At 41.4% G+C, this 20,858-nt stretch overlaps 1 protein-coding gene across 2 annotated transcripts in view; it reads right to left on the bottom strand.

Annotated features, from left to right (window-relative positions):
• The window catches only part of PDZRN3 (PDZ domain containing ring finger 3), a 218,508-nt gene that overhangs the window by 46,991 nt on the left and 150,659 nt on the right, over window positions 1-20,858 (bottom strand). The window contains exon 1 of one of the 2 annotated variants that reach the window (XM_034440557.3): window positions 18,388-18,564. The exons of the other annotated variant lie outside the window; for it this stretch is intronic. Within the exon in view, the coding sequence (XP_034296448.1) occupies window positions 18,388-18,456 (69 nt within the window). The 5' untranslated portion in view covers window positions 18,457-18,564. Of the gene's footprint in view, window positions 1-18,387; window positions 18,565-20,858 lie in introns of those variants that run through there. 2 annotated transcript variants of the gene reach the window in all.

Genomic DNA, 20,858 nt, shown 5'->3' with positions numbered 1-20,858 from the left:
AAGACTATTAAACTTAGAGAGATTTATTTCTCTCTGAGTAGAGCTAGTAGTAGGCCTAGAAACAACTGTAATGTTCATTACTGAAATGTGATTTAGGTTACAATTTACCTACATTGCTCTGTTGAGTAACATCCACTGAACTCTAAATGAAGGCTAACCTCTGAGTATGATAACTTTGTCCTTATGAAAAAAAGCAAAGAACTTTATATAAAATCATAGTAATTTGGGGATTTGTATTATCAAAAATGTCAATTCTGTTAGACTACAAATGTTTGGATTCCTTGATGTCCTGGTTTAGCTACTTTAAAAGATATCTGCATTTTGAGGAAGGAAAAACACTAACTTTATTACAAACACAGCTGGGAACAACACCTGTTTTCTAAATCTCTTTTTCTCCCTCGGGTAAAGAGAAAAGAGGTTCAAAATTAAGGTTAATCCCTTTTACAGCTTCATTTAATTTTTTTAAAGAAAGAAATTCACTGGAATGGGCAGTCTTTTTTTTTTAAGTGCAACTGCAGTTTTGTTTAGGAGTAGGCTTTTAAGTATCTGTGTGTGTGAGCCTCTATACGTCCCTTTTATCTTATCATCTATAAATAGCAAAGGAGTAATATTAAGATTAAAACAATTTTTTTAATTGAATGGAACAACATTCACTTGTTAAACATATTTAACTTTGCAATAGTGGCGAATATCTGTAGCTCAGGTATAGGATGAGGGTGAAGTCTCATTCTCCAAGTTTGTGGGTTGGTTTCCCAAACATTTCATTACCAGGCTAGATAACATTTTCAGCAGAGTTTAAGGGATGTCATTGTCAGTGTTCTTCTGTTTATAAGGTGTGGGTATGTCAAGTGAAGTTTTTGTGGTGTGAGTCATCAGTGAGTCTTATGATGGCTACTACCAGAGATGGGTTTCACATATTCTTATCACCGGTTCGCCGTGCACAGGCATGCTTGTTTTGCATGTGCCTTCTGCACATGTGGCCAGCCTTCCGCGCATATGCTTTGCTCACCACGCGCCTTCCGTGCATGCACCCGTCCTCGAAAACATGGCTAAATGGGGCAGCATTACGCCAGGGCAGGTGGGCAGGCCCATTTGCAGTCGCCGCTACTGATTCAGCCGAACCGATGTGAACCGGCTGAATACCACCTCTGGCTACCACCCACCACACTTGTGAGTTTATTGAAGCCTGGCACTCTACAAGCAATTCCATCAACAGATACACTGACCTACAACCAGCTTATGAACCCCTAAGAATCCAAATCAACTACACAGCCAACCAGAGACAGTGCCAATTCTCAAACAACCCACAAAACTCCCCCACCAGCAGGTCACCTCCCAATGACTCTGACCTGATGTGATGGATCACAAGACTCACTGATGACTCACACCTGACTCATCACAAGACCCATCACAAGACCCTCATTTGACACACCCATACCTGTAGCCCTTACAAATAGAAGAAAACTGACATCCCCTAAACTCTGCTGAAGATGTTACCTAGACATTTGAAACCAACATTTGAAACCAACCCACAAGCTTGGAAAATGAATCGTCACCCTCCTATTTAACTTTCCAGTAAAAATTTCCAAGTGGGCAGTCTCAGATCTAAAAAATGATATTGAAGTGGATTAATTAGAATGAACCTTGAGTGATTTCTTTCATGCTTACATTAAAAGACACAACATTGTGTGCTTCTCTTAAAGTCTGAGCTCACTGAAAGGTGTTTGCTTTCTTAAATTGTTTTGCTTTAAACTAAAGTGCCTTAGAAACTAACAAATAACACTTCCAATACTGAATTACATCCTTATTTCCAAGTGTCCATTCTCTTTCTTAAACATGCAAGAATACCCTTGTTCACCAAGAAATATGCAACCGAGAAGTTGAGCTAAGATCAGGGAGCAGCCATGGAAAATGAGGTAAAGTGACCCAGAGTGTTTTTGCAGATACGAAAGAAATGAAAATGAAACCTTAATTTTAGGTTTTGATGATTATATTGATTTTGCTGCTATAGAAATGATTTGAATTAACTAGAAACGTTTAAGCAAAAGGTTGAGGTTATAGCTTTTCATGTACCTGCTGCCAGTGGTGGAATTCAAATTTTTTTACTACCGGTTCTGTGGGCGTGGCTTGGTGGGTGTGATGTGGCTTGGTGGGTGTAGCAGGGGAAAGATACTGCAAAATCCCCATTCCCACCCCACCCCACTCCTAGGGGAGGGATATTGCAAAATCTCCACTCCCACCCCATTCTGGGGCCAGTCAGAGGTGGTATTTGCCGGTTCTCCGAACTACTCAAAATTTCTGCTACTGGTTCTCCAGAACCTTTCAGAACCTGCTGGATTTCAACCCTGCCTGCTGCACTGAAAAAAGTTGTAAATCACTGCTTTTTTCCTTTAAAATACCATTTAGCAAAATATAAAATTCTACAAATCAAATAAAAATAAAGATGATTCCAAACTTTTCTTGACTCTTCAATGAAACTGACAAATATTTCAAAATATTTTCAAGGCTTCCTTTTGTCTTTAGCTCTACCATTTTTTTCATCTGCAGAAAATTAACAAAACATTGACACAGGTAAGCGATTCCTGGCTACTTCATCCTCTACCAAAGGAGTGGCCTTGGGTGGAGAATGGTCGTTGCTTACCTGAACGACCCTTTTATACTCGACGTTCAGACACTCCTCAGTCTGGGTTATGATCACTCCTATTTGCACAGCTGAGTGTCAATCAAATCCCTCTGGAGCTGCATCCACCTCACTTCCTGCTTCCTCCTCAGACTTTTCACGAAGACAACTTGGTTCAATAGCAGCAGGATCGACCATTAGAAACTCCATCAGGTAGACACACAGGAAGCAGACAGCTACAGAGGGAGAAAAAGCAGACCTCCACCAAAGCCAGGCACGGCCAAGAAAAAGGGAGGGACGGAGTGTCTGAACGTCGAGTATAAAAGGGTCGTTCAGGTAAGCAACGACCATTTTCCTACTCGCCGTTCAGACACTCCTCAGTCTGGGACATACCCAAGTTAGAAAGGAAAAGGGAGGGAATTAAGCCGTAGACTGGCCTTGTGGAGAGATTACAGCCTGTAATACCCTTCTGCCAAAGGCAGCATCTGCAGAAGCAAACTTATCCAGCCTATAGTGACTTACAAAGGATGAAAGGGAAGACCATGTGGCTGCCCGGCAAATATCATCTACCGAAGCCTGGGTAGCCCAAGCCGCAGAGGTTGCGGCGCTACGAGTAGAATGGGGCAGTATACCACCCGGGACAGGGGCCTCTCTTAAGTCATATGCCTTAGATATACAGGCTTTGAGCCACCTTCCTACTGTAGTTGAAGAAACCTTCTGACCCAGGGAAGAGGGAAGGAAGGACACTAACAGAGCCTCAGTCTTTCGAAAAGGGGCAGTCCTTTTAAGATATCTTCTCAATGCCCGTCGCACATCTAAAGTATGCCACCGCTTCTCAGCAGGATGACGCGGGTTCGGGCAAAAGTTAGGCAAGACGAGTTCTTGGGCTCGATGAAAACGAGTATTCACTTTGGGAACAAAAGCCGGGTCGAGACGTAGAACAACCCGGTCAGGATAGAAGATGCAGAGATCACTTCTCATGGACAAGGCAGCAATTTCGGATACTCTGCGCGCCGAAGTTATTGCCAACAAAAAGGCCATCTTTAAAGACAAGTAGCGTAGACTGGACGAAGCGATGGGTTCGAACGGTGGACCCGTCAAGGCCTGCAACACCAAGGTAAGGTCCCAAGTGGGGTAGCGGTGAATCGGCGGAGGCCGCAAGTTTGAGACCCCTTGGAGGAAGGAACGGATCCTGGGGTCCTGAGACAAAGGAACACGAGCTTCTCCTGATAGGACAGTGGCCAGAGCCGCCACCTGTCGGCGTAGAGTCGCGGGAGCCAAGCCCTTGGAGAAACCCGCATGCAGAAAACACAGAATGTCCGGAACCGAAGCAGTTGTGGGGTCTACGTGGTGATCCCCGCACCATCTCGTGAAGGCAGTCCATGAGGCGTTATAAATACGAATTGTTGATGGTCTTCGAGCTGCCTGAATGATGGAGATAACATCGTCAGACAAATTGTCCTTGATGAGCTTTATGCGCTCAAATGCCACACGGCTAATCGAAGCCATTCTGGTTCCGGATGACGGATGGCTCCTTGAGTCAGTATTATCTTGTCTGGTGGAATCCTCCACGGTGGTTCGACTGATAAGTTCTTGAGGTCGGCGAACCACTCTCGACGGGGCCAATACGGCGCTACCAGTAGAAGGTTCGCCCGTTCTTGAATGACCTTCCTCACGACCTTGGAGATGACAGGGAGGGGAGGGAAGGCGTAAAGGAGCCCTCGGGGCCACGGACTTCGAAGAGCATCCAGCCCCTCTGCTGCTGGAAACGGGTAGCGAGAAAATAATCTCGGCAATTGGGTGTTCCGAGCCGTCGCAAACAGATCCACTAGGGGAAGATCGAACCTCCTGGACAGTTCCTGGAACAGGCCGGGGTCCAATCTCCACTCGGCGTGATCTATTTGGTCTCTGCTGAGCCAATCTGCTTCTTGATTGAGAGTCCCTGAAATGTGTTCGGCTTTTATCGACGAGAGGTGGAGTTCCGCCCATGACAGAAGACGCTCCGCTTCCTGCATTAGTGTCCAGGAGCGGGTTCCCCCTTGTTTGTTGATGTGGGCCTTGGTGGCCACATTGTCGGTTAGAATTAGAAGGTCCTGGCGATAGACAAGGTGTTTGAAGTGTATCAGGGCGAGTCGGACCGCCCTGAGCTCTAGCCAATTTATATTGTGCAGCTTTTCCGTCGACGACCAGGCACCTTGGGCTAGCTGACGGTTGAGGTGAGCTCCCCAGCCTCGCAGACTTGCGTCCGTGGTCAACACTAGTCGAATTGGTTCCAGGAAGGGGGAACCTTTGTCGAGAGCCGGAGACAGCCACCACCTCAGGGAAAGACGAACGGGAGCTGGAACCTTTACCTTGAGAAGAGACTCTGCTTGACCTTGTCTCTGGTAAGGGAGCAGGAACCATTGGAGGCGCCAAAGATGAAACCGCGCCCACGGAACAATGTCTATGCTTGATATCAACTTTCCCAGAAGTTGGGAGAGAGACAGTAAGGTTACAGTCCTGCGTAGTAAGACTTGAGATGTCAGTTCCCGAATGCTGGCTTGTCTGTCAGGAGACAGGGAGACCACACACCGTGTCGAATCTATTATTGCTCCGAGATGCAGGATACGCGTTGTGGGAACCAGATGGCTTTTGGCAAGATTCAAAGTGAACCCGTGGTCTTGAAGGGACTGAAGTACTAGCTCCCGGTCCTGGATCGCCCGTTCGGGAGAAGACGACAGGATCAAAATGTCGTCGAGGTAGCATGCCAGACGAACAGGAATTTCTCTGAGCGACGCCGCCACCGCCGCCAGCAACTTCGTAAAGGTCCTCGGAGCGGACGAGAGGCCGAATGGCATAGCCCGATATTGAAAGTGATGGTCGCCAAACGCAAACCGGAGGTACTTCCTGTGCGACTGATGGATGGGGACGTGCAGGTACGCTTCTTTTAGATCCACAGATTGCATCAGATCTCCCCGACGAATGCAGCCTAGCAGAGACTTGAGGGAGTGCATTTTGAACCGACGGTACAAGATGTGTTGATTGAGTCGTCGTAGGTTCAAAATGCCTCTCCAATCGCCCGAGGATTTCGGTACCAGGAATAGTGTTGAATAAAAGCCGGTCTTGAGTTGATGCAATGGAACCTGTTCTATGGCCTGGATTTGCAGCAGATGGTGAATCTCGAGCAACAGAAGAGATCGCTTCTCCGGCTGAAGTGGCCAAGGGCAGTGAAGATAAAAGTCCTGAGGCATGGTGGTGAATTCCAAACGTAACCCTTCGGTGACAGTTTGGACAATCCAGGCATCCGAGGTGGTAGATGGCCACAGGTGAGAGAATGCCTGGAGCCTGCCCCCGATTGGGACCAGAGGCGGTGAGTCACTTACCGCGCCTGGAAAAACGGCCCGCCGACTGTCTGAAAGGTCGCCTGAAGTTGGATTGTCGGCGACCGCGGTCACGAAAGGGCGCCCTGTCCGAAGTTGACTGGTACTGAGACTGCGAAGATCTGTAGTAAGAGGCGCCCCCGGCGCCTTGGTCTTGTCGAAAGGGCTGTCGATTATAAGGTACATAGCGCCTGTCCTGACGTCGGAAAGACGTGGGTAACACCTTCTTCTTATCCCTATTCTCGACCAACACAGAGTCCAGGGATGAGCCAAATAAGGCAGAGCCCTTGTAAGGGGCAGCAGTCAAGCGCCATTTGGACTTGGCGTCAGCTCTCCAGTTACGAAGCCACAAGAGACGTCTTGAAGATACCGTCGAAGCTAGACGGAAGCGAACTTGGCTGCGTCCAAGGACGCGTCGGCCGAATATTCCGCAGCTGCGACCAGTTTGGCCAGGTCCTGCTGTAATCGTGCATCCTCCGGGGGAAGTCTTTCCTTCAATTGACGCAACCACACCAATGATGCCCGATTAAAAAATGATGAGGAGGTTGCAGCACGAATGGCCCAAGCTGCCGCTTGATGTGTTTTACGAAATCCCATTTCGGCTCGTTTGTCCACAAACTTGAGGCCATCCCCAGCCTCACCTACCAGGACGGAAGACGATGTGAGACTCGCCACCGGATCATCAATTGTAGGTAACTGCAGGAGGGCATCCAACGCAGGAGCCGAAGCATAGAGCTTTCGATCAAAAGAATTCGGACCCGACAACGAGGCGGGGCGGTCCCAAGGCTTTTGAACAACCTGGCAGAAAAGATCCGGACAGGGAACAAAGTCCTCATCAGGTTGAGGTAGATTGAACAAATTACTATTGGGACCAGATGGAATAGATGAAGAGGAACCCTGAAGAGGCGAGGAATCCATATTAGTGGCAGCTTTTGCCTTGCGTAGGAGAGAGCGAAACAAAGAAGGCTTAAATAGACCCGGAAAGGCCGGCTTGTCCTGAATCTCTTCCTCATCCTCTGACATCTCAAAGTCATCTAGGAAATCATCCGCCCGGGCTGATTCAGGCACAGGGCTACAGGCAACAGATTGCTGTTGAAGTTGTGCACCAGGGGGATGCATGGAAAAGGCAGAAGTAGTAGGGCACGTAGGAGCAGGAAAGGCCCCAGTGGCTTGTTGCAATCCCATTTGATACATATGGGACATGGCCTGAGAAAAAAAGGACTGAAAATCCACAGGCTGAGAGACCCCTGGGCCCGCTTCAGGACGGAGGCCGGCTGCAGTGGGTGTAAAGGTAGCTTCAGGGCCTGACCTAGAAGCTTGAGAAAAATGGCTTGCAAAACTCGAAGAGCGGGACCTGACACTAGCCCTTGACTGATTAGTCGCCGAAACTGGAACCTCCTGAGAGGTCGATGGTCCATCCTCCCTCAGATCACTGGCCAACAAATCTACAGTATGAGAGGCCGAGGGCTCACAGGTCACCTCGTGGCTCAAGCCTTCAGGAATTGGTCCTTGACCAGGGTCCTGGGCCCGTTGCCTAGCCTTAGCAAACTGCTTTTCTAATGCTTTATGCCTCCTTTGGGCATCTTTATCTGCTGTGGCAGATTTGGAGGCCTTCACCTGCCTGGAAGCCTTAGATTTCTTCCCCCTGAGCTGTTTAGGGGAAGGTACTGGGGAGGGAGAGGGACTCCTGTCCATATCAGAAGAAAGAGCAACTTCCTCCCTGTCAGCCATAATCAATCACCCCAATGAATTAATATTTATTGATTAATTAATTGTAAATAGAAACTTATCAATTCTATATATATAATTAAATATTAGTAATATGAATTTTAATATATGTATATCTGATATTGGTTTTTTTTTTTTAATAAATTCAAATAACTATTTACAAGAAAAAACAGGGCTATCAAATATAACAAGGCAACGGCCTTTTCTTCTTCTTCTTCTTTTTTTTTTTTAATAATAATAAATGTAAATAAAATTAAGCAATATGTACTTCCCTGGATACTTTCAGGCACCCTTCTGCAGATAGTTGTGAATTGCAGGTACGATCAGGACAGCGTCCCCACCTGCCGGCAACCTAGCGACCCTGGAAACCAAAGCCCAGGTCGCTATGCCCTCGGAGCAGCCAAAAACAGCGGCGATGGTCAGGGCCCAAAATGGCGGCCCGCGAGGCGAATTTCCACGAGTCCTAAGCCAGGCGAAACACAGCGCCTACGGCCGGACTGAAGCTGCAGCTGAACGGAGCAGTCACAATCTCCCAAAATGGCTAATGAGTATGCCAGCCGGCAGGGACTCAAGCCGATATATTCGATGGCCGCTAAATCAATCCACAGCCTCGCACAGTGACTGGTAACAAAATGGCTGCAAATGGCGGCAAATGGCGGTAACAATGAATTAGAAATAAACCGCCAGTCAAACCAAGCCGCTAGCGGCGGCTGGAGCCCCAAACCGCCGATATGCGCTTTAAACCTCACCAGGTGAAGGCAGTCGAAGCGCAGCACTTTCCAGTAATAAATGAAGGATATTAAGCCAAATTACTAAAGGGAAAAGTAAAATAAAGAATAAAATTAAAACTGAAAGACAGACACTCGATGCTATTGCAATGGCTGAGTGAAAAAGTCTGAGGAGGAAGCAGGAAGTGAGGTGGATGCAGCTCCAGAGGGATTTGATTGACACTCAGCTGTGCAAATAGGAGTGATCATAACCCAGACTGAGGAGTGTCTGAACGGCGAGTAGGAAAATCATGATATGGTATGACATATCTTCTTTCAGAAAGTTCATTTCAAAGAATCAGATAGGAGATGGGGGGCGGGGGAAACACCTCTCTTTGAACTAGATGGATAAACCATTTGACTAAGAAAGGACTATTTCCCATGCCTCAACTAATGGGCTTGGCTAGGTTTTGATTCCCCAGTAACTTACTAGTATTTGCAATACATTAAAACATACTATGATTCCTTTCTCTAACAACAACAAAAGACTGCATTGTTTTTTACATTGACACAGAGAAAGTATCACTAGAATATCCTCTTATCTCAAAATGCATTTATTTTAAGAGAGCTTTCCTCTTCATGATGCATTCATTGTTAAAAAGACACCTGAAAACTTTTATTTATTGATTTGGAGTTCACAGCCAATTTCTTCCCTTGGTATACTGAACATCTAGTAGAAATAATGAACCTGCATGAAACTCTTAGAAAGTTAGCTGATGCCAACTTTCACCAATTAAGTAACTTCAGAGACAAATGGGAAATTTCTTTGGAAATATTCAACAGAGTTCTTTAAGATAACTGCTTTCAGATTTTACAGTTATGTCACAGAACCATGGGCAGGATAGAAAGACAAGAAGAGTTAACTGAAGTACGTAGACAATCTTCCATCCGTCCATCCATCCATCCATCCATCCATCCATCCATCCATCCATTATTGTTTTTAACTTAGTTGTACCTCATCGAGTCACTTTATGAGATGGCCGATCATATAAATTTTTAAAATAATTATTTTTTTAATTATTTAAAAATGGAGGTGACTTATAATAACCTTACCCCCTTCCTATCTGGCTCTTAGCTCTCTTAGTTTGATTTTTAGTATAGTTCTTAATAATATTTTAACTTTAACTAATTTGTAAGTCGCACAGAGTCACCTTGTAGGAGAGATAGGCAGCATAAAAAATTAGTATATAAATAAATATACATTGGGGAAGTATCTTCTATTGGTATCTGAATCTACCATCTTCACCATAAACTCTTCTCCGGGTCAGAATCTGGCTGAGTAGCCAAGTCAGAAAATATGGATCAATGCTTTACAGCACCATCCTTCAATTGACTCAGTTTCAATGTACCCAGATTTACTGCTTGTTCTGGTGCTCCTGAAAATGAGCCATGACCTTCCTTTTCATTATTAATGAACATAACACAACCCATTTATTAAACGTGTACTTTCCCCTCTGCTCCTGATGCCTGTTTTTCCTTCCAGTATTTGACATGTGACAGTAAAGCGTCACGTAAATGTCCCCACTGCTTCCTCCCCTGTGAATTCTTGCCACCTGCTTCCTAGCGTTGAACAGATGTATAAAAACATTGTGAAATCTATTCACCCAATCATTTATCATTTTAAGGAGGAAAGATGCTTTCTTATAAGCAAAGCACAATAGCTACATCATCTTTGGTTTAATGTTTTAGCTTAACTAAACATACTACAATTCTTCGAAGGAATATAGTGGAACAGACATCTATCATGTTACTTTAGTCTTTATGCATTACTATTATTATTATTTTAATGCATGCTGGGGCTGTTTTTCAATACATAGCCATGTATACATAAAATCCTTCTATCATGAAATATAAAGGAATTTTTCTGTAGATAACTGAACAAAAATATTGCATTATTTATAAATAAATGAACAGGAAAAATCCTATTGCCAGTTTCTTGAAATGTTCTAATTAAGAATGGATTCTAAGCCACAGAGAGACATGAATATCATTATGAGCCATCTTTCAGAAAGTTATAGCTCTCTCACTAGTGAGAATGGTGAGCTACTTCATCTGCAGAAAACTGTCTACAACAAAATCCTTGGCTTTAGGATCTTGTCTTTTATTATTACATTGTTCTCTAATGAAAAATGTGTCCATTTTCCAGGTGGAATTCACTGCTTTCTCAAATTCCCAAAATGTTATTATTTACCAACCATGCCATAGACACTAATGATAGTACATTAAATACTATGTCCAAGTTTTTAATACTCAGAATTGCTAACACATGAATGGGCTATCAAAATATATATTGTATGCCTGGAACTCTTTTAAGTTTGGAGATGTTCATCTGGCTGATGCATCAACGTTTATTTTTCACTTTCCCTCCCTTCCTGCAGATTTTGTAATGGACTTATCTAATAAAATGCATCCATCAGAGAAAACTCCACACAATTCTGTACACATGGGAGAGAGCTTCACACACTATCAAGCCGGGCTGGCTTGATCCCATCTTTCGGTTTTAATTCGAAATTGATTTTAAATTGTGGGCCGAAACTATTTAATATCTTTTTTAAATTGTTTTAAATTTTGTATGCTATGTTTTACCTTGGCTGTTCACCGCCCTGAGTCCTGCTGGAGAAGGGCGGTATAAAAATCAAATCAAATAAAAATAAAAAATAAATAAATATTGTGTACACTGGAGAAAATGGCTCATTAAAAGTATCTATGAGAGAAGAAAAATATATTAAAAAAACTCCATACAATTGTTTTGCATGACAGAGTAGACCAGACTAAGGAACCAATGCCATATAAGTTTAAAATTACTTTTATTAGAAGAGCCTAAGTATATAGGTTGTCTTTAATTTATGACCATTTGCTTAACAATGGTTCAAAGTTACCTCAGAAAACTTGAGTTGTGACTTGTCCTCCCACCTCCATGGTCACATAATTGCAATTTGGCCACTGATAATTGGTTCACATTTACATCAGTTTCAGCATCTTATGGTCACATGATCATGATTTACAACCTTTCCAGCTAGCTTTGGACAAGCAAAGCCAGTGGAGAATCTTGATTCACTTAATGACTGGGTGGTTCATTTAATGACCACATGATTTACTTTACATGATTTGTTAAAATGATTGTAGAGTCACATCATGATTTGCTTAAAGATTGCAATGCTTAGTGACCAAAACTCTGGTCCAATTGTGATTGTAAGTTGAGGACTATCTATAGCAGTGATGGCTAACCTTTTACATTACCACGTGCTGGCCTGCATGCCGGAAATGGCACGCAAAACCATCCCGCCTGGACTGTGTGGCCTCGCTGGCCTTCATGCGCATGGGAGTGCCGAAACCCAGAAGAGCAGTGTTCCATCGTGCATGCGCGAGCTGACATCCAAAGTTCCGGTTTATGGCATGGATGCATGCCCGACAAAACAGCTGGCCATTGCGCATGTGTGTAACATAAACCTAAAAGTTTGGGTGCTGTCTCACACATGCGTGATGGAACACTGCTCTTCCGAGTTTTGGCGATACCGCGTGTGAGAAGGCCAACTGACTGACGTGCATGTGTGCACAGGAATGTGGAAGAGGAGCCAGCAAGGCTGCACATCCCTGATCGGATGGTTCTGCATGCCACTTCCAGCACGTGTTCCATGGGTTCACCAACATGGATCTATAGTAATAGAATTTTACAAGTGATTGTGCTTCCCTCCTCCCTTACTTTATCTTGTGTGAATTAGGGGAGAATCTTATCTAAAGTATTTCCTTAAGCAAGTCTTCTTGGAGTAGGCTTAAACTGTGCTTCTCTGATTGCTGCCTTGGTATCAGAGCTTCCGACTGTCCTTCAAAGTCACCCTGTGTTCTCTTTATTGGCCACCAATGTTTTTATATGTTTTATTCAATTTCTTTACAAACCCACCATTATTAAAAATAGCTTCACTGATTAATTTGGCCAGAATTGATCAACTCAATGAATAAATTAATCGATAGCTGGAATTGTTCATACATGTACACATGTTCTTTCCTTAAAAATTATGTCTGGAATTACATTGTGTGTATTGAATTCCGTGTATTGTCAGAATGGGAAACCAGGAAACAATACGATTGATAGATTTTCACTCATAATGTGACATTGATGAGTTGAAAAGTCCTCTTCAGCTAAAGTATCACCTTAGTTTCTCACAATTAATTATAATAAATCAGAAGAATTCCTGGGAGGAGTAAATAAAATGTGGTTGGGGGCTTGTATGTTCTGAGGAAGATATGCCAAGTCTTATCAGAGTAGGCAGGGCAGATGAGAGGGTTGTAAAGCATTATGAAGCAGTATATACATTTAATTGCTATTGCTATGCAATTTAAACACGAGAGCAATATGAAGTGGTATATAAGTCTAAGTGCTATTGCTATGTAATTTACAGAAAGCCATACTGGATCAGTTGTTGTGGAGGTCAACAAGGACCTAGCTAGAGTTGGAATTCCTTGACATCTGATGACAAACAGGCTACAGGCATGTTGCCTGTTGACTGTTGGCTGAGCAGCTGTAGGACTACTGGAAGAAAAGTTGTTTACCTATTGTAAATATTCAAAGACTGAAAACAAAGATCTGAAGGACAATGAAGAAGATGCACTGAAACTAGTATACCAGGATGACTTATTGACTACTGGAGACATCAAGCTGGTCTACAGGAAAGACCAAATGAAGAACAGAAAAGAGACATGACATGTCAAAGTGTTACATGGACAGTACATAAACAAAATAGCAGGCAAAGCAGATCTGGCAATGGAGTAGGAAAGTTGAAGAAAGAGACAGAGAAACTAATTCTGCCTCCACAAGACCAAGCCTTAAAAACAAATGCATGCAAAGTCAGAATTGAGAAGACGACTACGACAAAAGAAAGCAAACACAGTACCAATAGCGATAGGCTCTTTGGGTGCAATTCCAAAACATATGGAGCACCAGTTTCATATGGGGCCACAGATTGCCAGCATCGATTGAAATCTTGTTTATTGTTGATAATGGCAAAAAACAAAACAAATCAGAACTTCCCAACCGCTCCAAATAAAACCTTTCTGTAACGTCTAGAGCAGCATGAGAACATTTTGGTTTCAAATTTCGAAAGACTGTCTCCTTAGAACAAACTGAATAAGAAAGCATTTACAATTAAGCTTTTGTCATGTAACAACTTGCATTCAGATGGTTGTAACTGTAGAGAATATATATGTACAATAACTCGTAAATGCCATGAATATGCATGAATACTATATGTGCTTTGAAAACAAAGCCAATGTCAAACATGTAGAGCCGTGATGGCGAACCTATGGCAGAGACTCCTAGAGAGGTTGTACAAGAAAGCATTGACAATTAAGCTTTTGTCATGTAACAACTTGCATTCAGATGGTTGTAACTGTAGAGAATATATATGTACAATAACTCGTAAATGCCATGAATATGCATGAATACTATATGTGCTTTGAAAACAAAGCCAATGTCAAACATGAGGCTCTAGAGGCTGGGGACAGCAAAAAACGTCACTTCCTGTCCAACTGGAAGTTGGGAAACAGGCCATTTCTGGCCTCCGGAGGGCCTCCGAGGGGTGGGGAAGGCCATTTTCACTCTCCCCAGAATCATAGAGAGCCTCTGGAGCCAGGTGAGAGAGAAAAACGGGCCTACCGGGCCATCACGTGCTGGGAGCGGGGGGGCGGGGTGTCGCATGTGAGGGGCACAAAGAATTATGAGTGTGGGAATGCGTGCACGTGACTCCCCCATCCCCCTCCTGGCACGCGATGGCAAAAAGGTTAGCCATCACTTATGTAGAGTGATCTGGAACACACTGTTGCACGTGAATCCCTCTAGCTCTGTAGCATTTGCATTCTTGGACTTTAGGATAGGGTCAGCTATTCATATTAACCATGTATGTTTTCATCCTGTTTTGAAACAATACTTAAGTTGTTGCATATGGGCACAAAAGCAAGTAGTATTTACATGTTACAATTTAATGACAATGTGCTAGGGTAAGTCTATTATATTTTGCCTTATATGCTAATGTTTACAACCTTAAACAGTTCTAAAACATTAAATAAAATGAAGTCATTACAGTTTATCAAAATATTTCCACTTTTAGGTTTCTCTCTCTCTCTCTCTCTCTCTCTTTCTCTCTCTCTCCCACAGACACGAAGACCCTTTCACTGTTTCTTAAAAAAAAAAAAAGATAAATGATTGCTATTCACTTTGAAATTATGTCATCTGGTTATTATTTTAGTTTTCATTTTTCTTCACATCATTAGTTTATGCCACTTGAGTACACTTGTTTCAGATAGGATTTCTGTCCAATAATTCTCTGGTAGTGAACCACCCTCCACACAACCCACTAGAGCGGTCATCAACTGGTGGTCTGTGGACCACTGGTGGTTCGCAAGAAAAAGTTGGTGGTCTGCAGAAAAATTATTTGCATTTTTTATATTGCACTAAATACTATTTATCTTTTTTAAAAAAATCGTATTAGTGGTCCGCGGGATTTAAAATTATGAATTTAGTGGTCCCTGAGGTCCGAAAGGTTAGTGACCCCTGCACTAGAGAAACTGTATCCATTAATATTTTGATAAAGTTGAAGCAGCACATGAAAGATCAAGGAGTATATTGTACTTGAGAGAGAAGAAAATTCTTTTCTTGGAATATGATGATAACCACATGCCAAAGTAGTAGGTATTCCTTCTCTTTTCCTTTCTTTCATAACTGGTCTAACCATGGTTTGCTTGAGCCATGGATTGGCTGTTTGTAATCATCCTAACAACTGCTGAATAGCTTGGGGAGCAGGAATTATTCCTGTACTCTAAAAATAGAGTTATTGCTTAACACATTGTAAGCTGCCCTGAGTCTCCGGAGAAGGGCGGTATATAAATTAAAGCAAAAAAACAACAACAAAAAAAAACAAACAGGAACATTCATGCACTCTAAAGAAAGGACAGGAGATTATTCTTAAACTGTGCATTCCTTTAACTTGCAGTACACAAATCACTTGTTATGTTGCTAAAGCTTATCAAAAGGCCCAAGACTATTATCTTAAATCCAGCAAAATAGAGGGTTCAAAAGTAACACTATAAACTGGTTGAAGCCCAAGTACTTCATTTTAACTACCGTATTTTTTGCTGCATAAAATACACTTTTTTGTCTCCCCAAAGTGGGTGGAAATGTCTGTGTGTCTTATGGAGCGAATATTGCTGAAGCCACGTCTATATGCCGGGCCCCACCCTTTGGCAGTTTTCGACCTCTGTGTGCCCTGTTTTCAGCTCCACGAAGGAGGCCAAAAACGGGATGCATGGAGGTCAAAAAAGGGATGCGTGGAGGCCGAAAACAGGAGTGTGTCATATGGTCATGTGCGTCTTATAGATCAAAAAATATTGTAATTGTGGATCAAATTGCTCAACAAATAAAGGGTGTGGGAGAAGAGAGGAATCTTGGGGGAAAGGCTACTTTGGAAAAAAATATATACAATGAAAAAATTACTATATTTCAGAGGTGGGCTGCTGCCAGTTCGGGTGAACCGGTAGTTGCGACCCGCCCCCGTGCTGTCCCATCCTATATTGCTGTGCTGAATCCAGGCATGTGCATGAGCAAAGCAAGCGGGCCCACGCTCACATTTACGGTGCTGGGCGAACCAGTTACAACCGGCAGCAGCCCACCACGGCTGTATTTGTTGCTTTGGGAGAACTGTGATTTATTGTGGATAAAACACAAGTTTTACCCTTTATAGCACATTTCTCATCAAGTCCCCAAATCTTATCCAGAGGTTCTCTCAACTGTCTGGAACCAATTAAGATAAGAGGCTTATAATAAAGTTATACAGAGAAGGAGAATCTGTTGCATTGAAAAATATTTTTTCATAGCCAGACAAAGTTGAAGATCGTTTGTGATATTGTATGAGTAATAGATTTAAAAATCCCTATAGCAGGAAATTGATATGCATGGCCAACTGTAAATATAAATATATGATTGATATGTTTTCTCCTCAGTGTGGTTTATATTTTATATTTTCAGTATTCCATTTTGCAATGTGAGGCTTTATTACCCCATTAGCTGCTCAGAATCACTCTACAAGTGGGTGGCCCTATAAAAAGTAAGATAAATAAATAAGTTTGCTCATGTGATGTAAGGGCTTGATACTCTAATGCACCCCTAAAGAACCAAAATCCCACCTTCCACAAAATACATAATAATAAAATAATAATGGTTCTTTTAGTATACGGTCTGGGAGAAAGGGTATTTGCTATTTCCAAGTGTCCGTTAAATATGGAAGGATGTTATTATGGTGGTTTACATAATTTGCATAATGATGTTACTATACAAATCATGGAAATTGGTACAAATAACAATTTGCATCACATGGCTGTTATAAAATTAAGATAAAATTAACTGTCTTGTCCAGTTCATTTGTATGCAATGGATATATTTCTTATTTTGAGGATAATATATAAAATGAAAATTTGCTCTACTGCATCCGAAGTCCGCTAAATTAGGATCAAGGCTTCATTATACTAATCTATATTTTCTATCCTCTGAAGCCAGAATGACAGGCAAAAAAAATTCTTACTTTAGTTTAAAACATAAGATATACAATGAAACTGCTTATAAAAGGGACGTAGACAGCTATTGTAAAGCATCCTGACAGTGAGCTCAATGTCGTGTTTGTACTTACAAAATCATTTCTGGATTAATTGCATCTTTCAGGACAGGCAATACATCCATAGGAGGGTTTAAAAAGCAATTCTATTCATTTTCTATTTCTGCCAGCAATAGAACAATATCCATTTTCTACACTACATTGTGAATGCTATGAAAAATCACCTTTTTCAATGATTTACAATAACACCCTCTGCTGGCAAGTATAAAAAAAAATCCTCCAGATTTTGTATTTAACAATACATGCAGCATTGTTGTTAAACTACTTAAGTGTTTTCATTTTGTAAAACACTACTTTGTAAGATAAAAATCAGTGCACACATTACTTACGTACAGATAATGAGATGTATTTCTAAAGGGAGGTTTTGATCTGTCAAAGCTTGTAAATATTTTTTATAAAGAGAAGTTAAAATAGTTTCTGCTATCAAATAGCTCTTTTTCTTTTCACAATTATGGTTTCTTTGACAGCATCTTCCTTTATCATGAGTACAAATCTATAGTAGGTTGTAATGGATATTTCAGAAGGAACTTCAGAAAGAACTTAACAGGCAGAGCAACCAATGTGAAAAGGAGAAAAAAAAGTCCCCAAAAAGGATTAATTATTATTAAAAGCTTTGTTTCCTCTTTCTTGGGAACTTGGAACAAGCAATTTTATCAAATGGTATAAAAACAATTCTGAAAGAACTACCCACCAATGACTCACAGATTTCTGGAATCTAAGAGTACAACTTGGGTAAGTATTTGAGGAAACATTTATTCATTTTATTTATAGAGCCATCTTTCCCACAATTTGTGACTCCGACATCAATCATTGATCTGATTCTTATAGGTAAGTAAATCAATGTACTTGACCTGTAGAAACAAATACTACAATATTATTGGTAAACAGAAAGCTTCCAATGTAATCTGTCAATCATAATTCATTTTACTCCAAAATTGTACAGAGAGCTTAACCAAAGCTCACCTGGCTGATGGGTTTTTTTTTTAAAAAAACCTTCCAGTGGGAATAACATCCCCTAGTGTAGTGATAGGTTTGTGCATTTCAACAAATATTTAAACTTCTGTCAGAAGGCATGCTGCAAAACAAGATGCCCAAACCTTTCCACTGAAGTAAGAAAGAAATCTCACTGAGGAAATCAATTAAAATTCCCCATTCATTCCTTCACCCTGTTCTAGCAACCACTACCACCAGTTATCACCAGGATAAGTTAATGTACCCTCATCCTTGCAATTGGAAGCAAAAAACAGGATTACCTGGCAAACTTCATACAGTAATTTGTATTGTTCTTCTTGCTTCTGAAGAGAGCACAAGCTGCATCCCATGTTTCAGAAAAAGAGTCTTCCTTATTTGCTGTGAGAGCCAGAAAGTTGTTGTTTCCAAGCATGCAGGCAAATACTCCTCTGGCACACACAAGATAATCAGATGAAACTGAACGGACTCGGAGTGGAGATGCTCTGATCACTGCTCTGCCTTCTTCCTTAACACACGCCCTCTCACGGTATACAACCCTCCCTCTCCTGCTTTAGTCCAATGCACACACTATATACTGCTATTCATGCATATTAATCAGCTCTCATTGACTATTCATAACAGGCAAAGATACGGAGGCTATAATTGCTGCCTATGACAGCTGAAATTTCTCTAATTAACAAGCAAGCACTTCAGTAGCAGGGCATAATAAAAGACACTAACAATTCTGTAAACCATTTTGTAGCAATTACAAATAAACACAACTGCATTTTACTGTAGTCCCTAAGGATAATTTTTTAGCATACTTAAGCAGATTAAAAGTACATTTTAAATGTAAGTCATATCCCAAACACTTCTGCTGCAGAAACACAACTATTATGGGCAATATTAACCTATGCAGCAAAGTTAAGAAAAACAACGAATATTTAAAAGGATTCAGCTACAACTAAAGAAAAGTCTGTTGTGAAGATGCCAGATGTTGAACAAAAGTATTTAAGACCGAGGACCCTCTGGAATAATGTTTCTCAACACCAGCAACTTTAAGATGTGTGGAGTTCAATTCCCAAGGATCCTAGTCAGGATGTGGGGGAATTCTGGGAGTTCACACAACTTAAAGGTCTTGCTAAGGTCAAGAAACACTGTTCTGTGCTGTGAAAATTGGGAGGAAGACAACCTGAACCTTTTTTTAAAGCCAATTATTACCAGAGAATCCCATAATAGCAAAGTTTATTATACCTCAATTCCCATTAGTATCATAATAATTAGAATGTGGTTACAGCACCTAATGATATCAGATAATATTGTATAGCTATGCTGTATTTATGTATATATAAAAAACAGAAGAAGATACTGCAGCTTCCTTTAAAGCCCACAATATGTGTTCAAAATGGATAGTGACTGTTATAAATTCTCTTCAAGCATTCAACCTATAAATTAGAATTTCACTTGTAACACACTTGGCTATTCAGATGCATCAAGACATACTGATTTATTGCCTTCATCTGATAAATACTTCATACTGTCTTTGTCTAAATTCTTGCCCTCAGGTTAAGCACCGACAAGAAATAATTAGAGCACAATACCTATGCTACAACATACCAAGGATTGGTTCATATGTTATGTAAGACTTATTCATAAGTTAACCAGAGAGATAGATGGTTTGACACTATAGGTACAGAACTAGACTTCATGACTTTAGGCCAATCATTATAACTTAACTTAGCATACGGGTTTGTTGTGAAGATAAAATGGGGCACAGAAAAACGTGGGCATTCTAGCAATTAAAATACCTTCTGAACTAGAATCTAGTTTACACCTCTGCTAAGTTCTAGAGCTCACCCAGAATTCCAGCAACACTTCTTCTATTCCTGAGATGATTCATCCCCCTGAATATGTAGTGATGACTTGCAAGTTTATTTCTTTGCTAACATACATGGAGGACCATTTTTTTTTAGATATACCACAAGATTGCAACAGATAAAAGCCTGTCCCAAACTGGCAATAAACTTCTGAGTTTAAAATGGAACTTTCCCATTGTATTCCTTATAGAAATATGATTGCTAGCTTAGCTCACCAAATGATATTTTATATTCCGTATGAAAGCCACATGAAATGTGAATAATCTAAGGTTGTACAATGATGTACTTTCAAATAAACATTTATATTGTAAATATATTGCATCATATAAAGGACAACTTTCAGTTGAAATGCTCCAATGAGGCCCATATCTTGCTTGCTAGCTATGCTGATCTCAGTGTACACTGGGTTAAAAGACACACCATGATGATGTGCTAAAAGATAGAGTAGTGAGGTTAGCTGTTATGGTACACTTAATGTCTTCACTTTTCCAAGTTTCATTTACTATGAAGATGAACATACTGTCATTTTTATGAATGTGATCTGCATGCTTTCAGATAATTTACGGCAGTGGTAGGAAGACTCACAATCTCTAGTAACCTATTTATTAATGCAAAGAAAGAAATTGTTCTGTAGGAGAAATTTATCTCTTAAACACTGGAAACACTGAGCATGGAAAGTATTACTCAGGATAACAAGTATTGGGTAAAGTGCTAAGAAGACAGTGTTGAGAAGACTTGTCTAATCCTGCACTTACTGAGTCTTGCATTCTTAGGTAGTGACCTTACAATGCTATTTTGTGCCCAGTGAGATGTATTAAATTGCATGGTAAATTTTCCCTCTCTTGTGTCATAGTGTATATGCTCTTCTGCATTTGCTGCATCACCATGTAGTTTCA

This window comes from Pantherophis guttatus, chromosome 2, assembly GCF_059756535.1.
Source record: "Pantherophis guttatus breed Tessera chromosome 2, ASM5975653v1, whole genome shotgun sequence".
NCBI classification, from domain to species: Eukaryota; Metazoa; Chordata; class Lepidosauria; order Squamata; family Colubridae; genus Pantherophis; species Pantherophis guttatus.
This window is presented reverse-complemented; position numbering and strand designations above follow the sequence as displayed.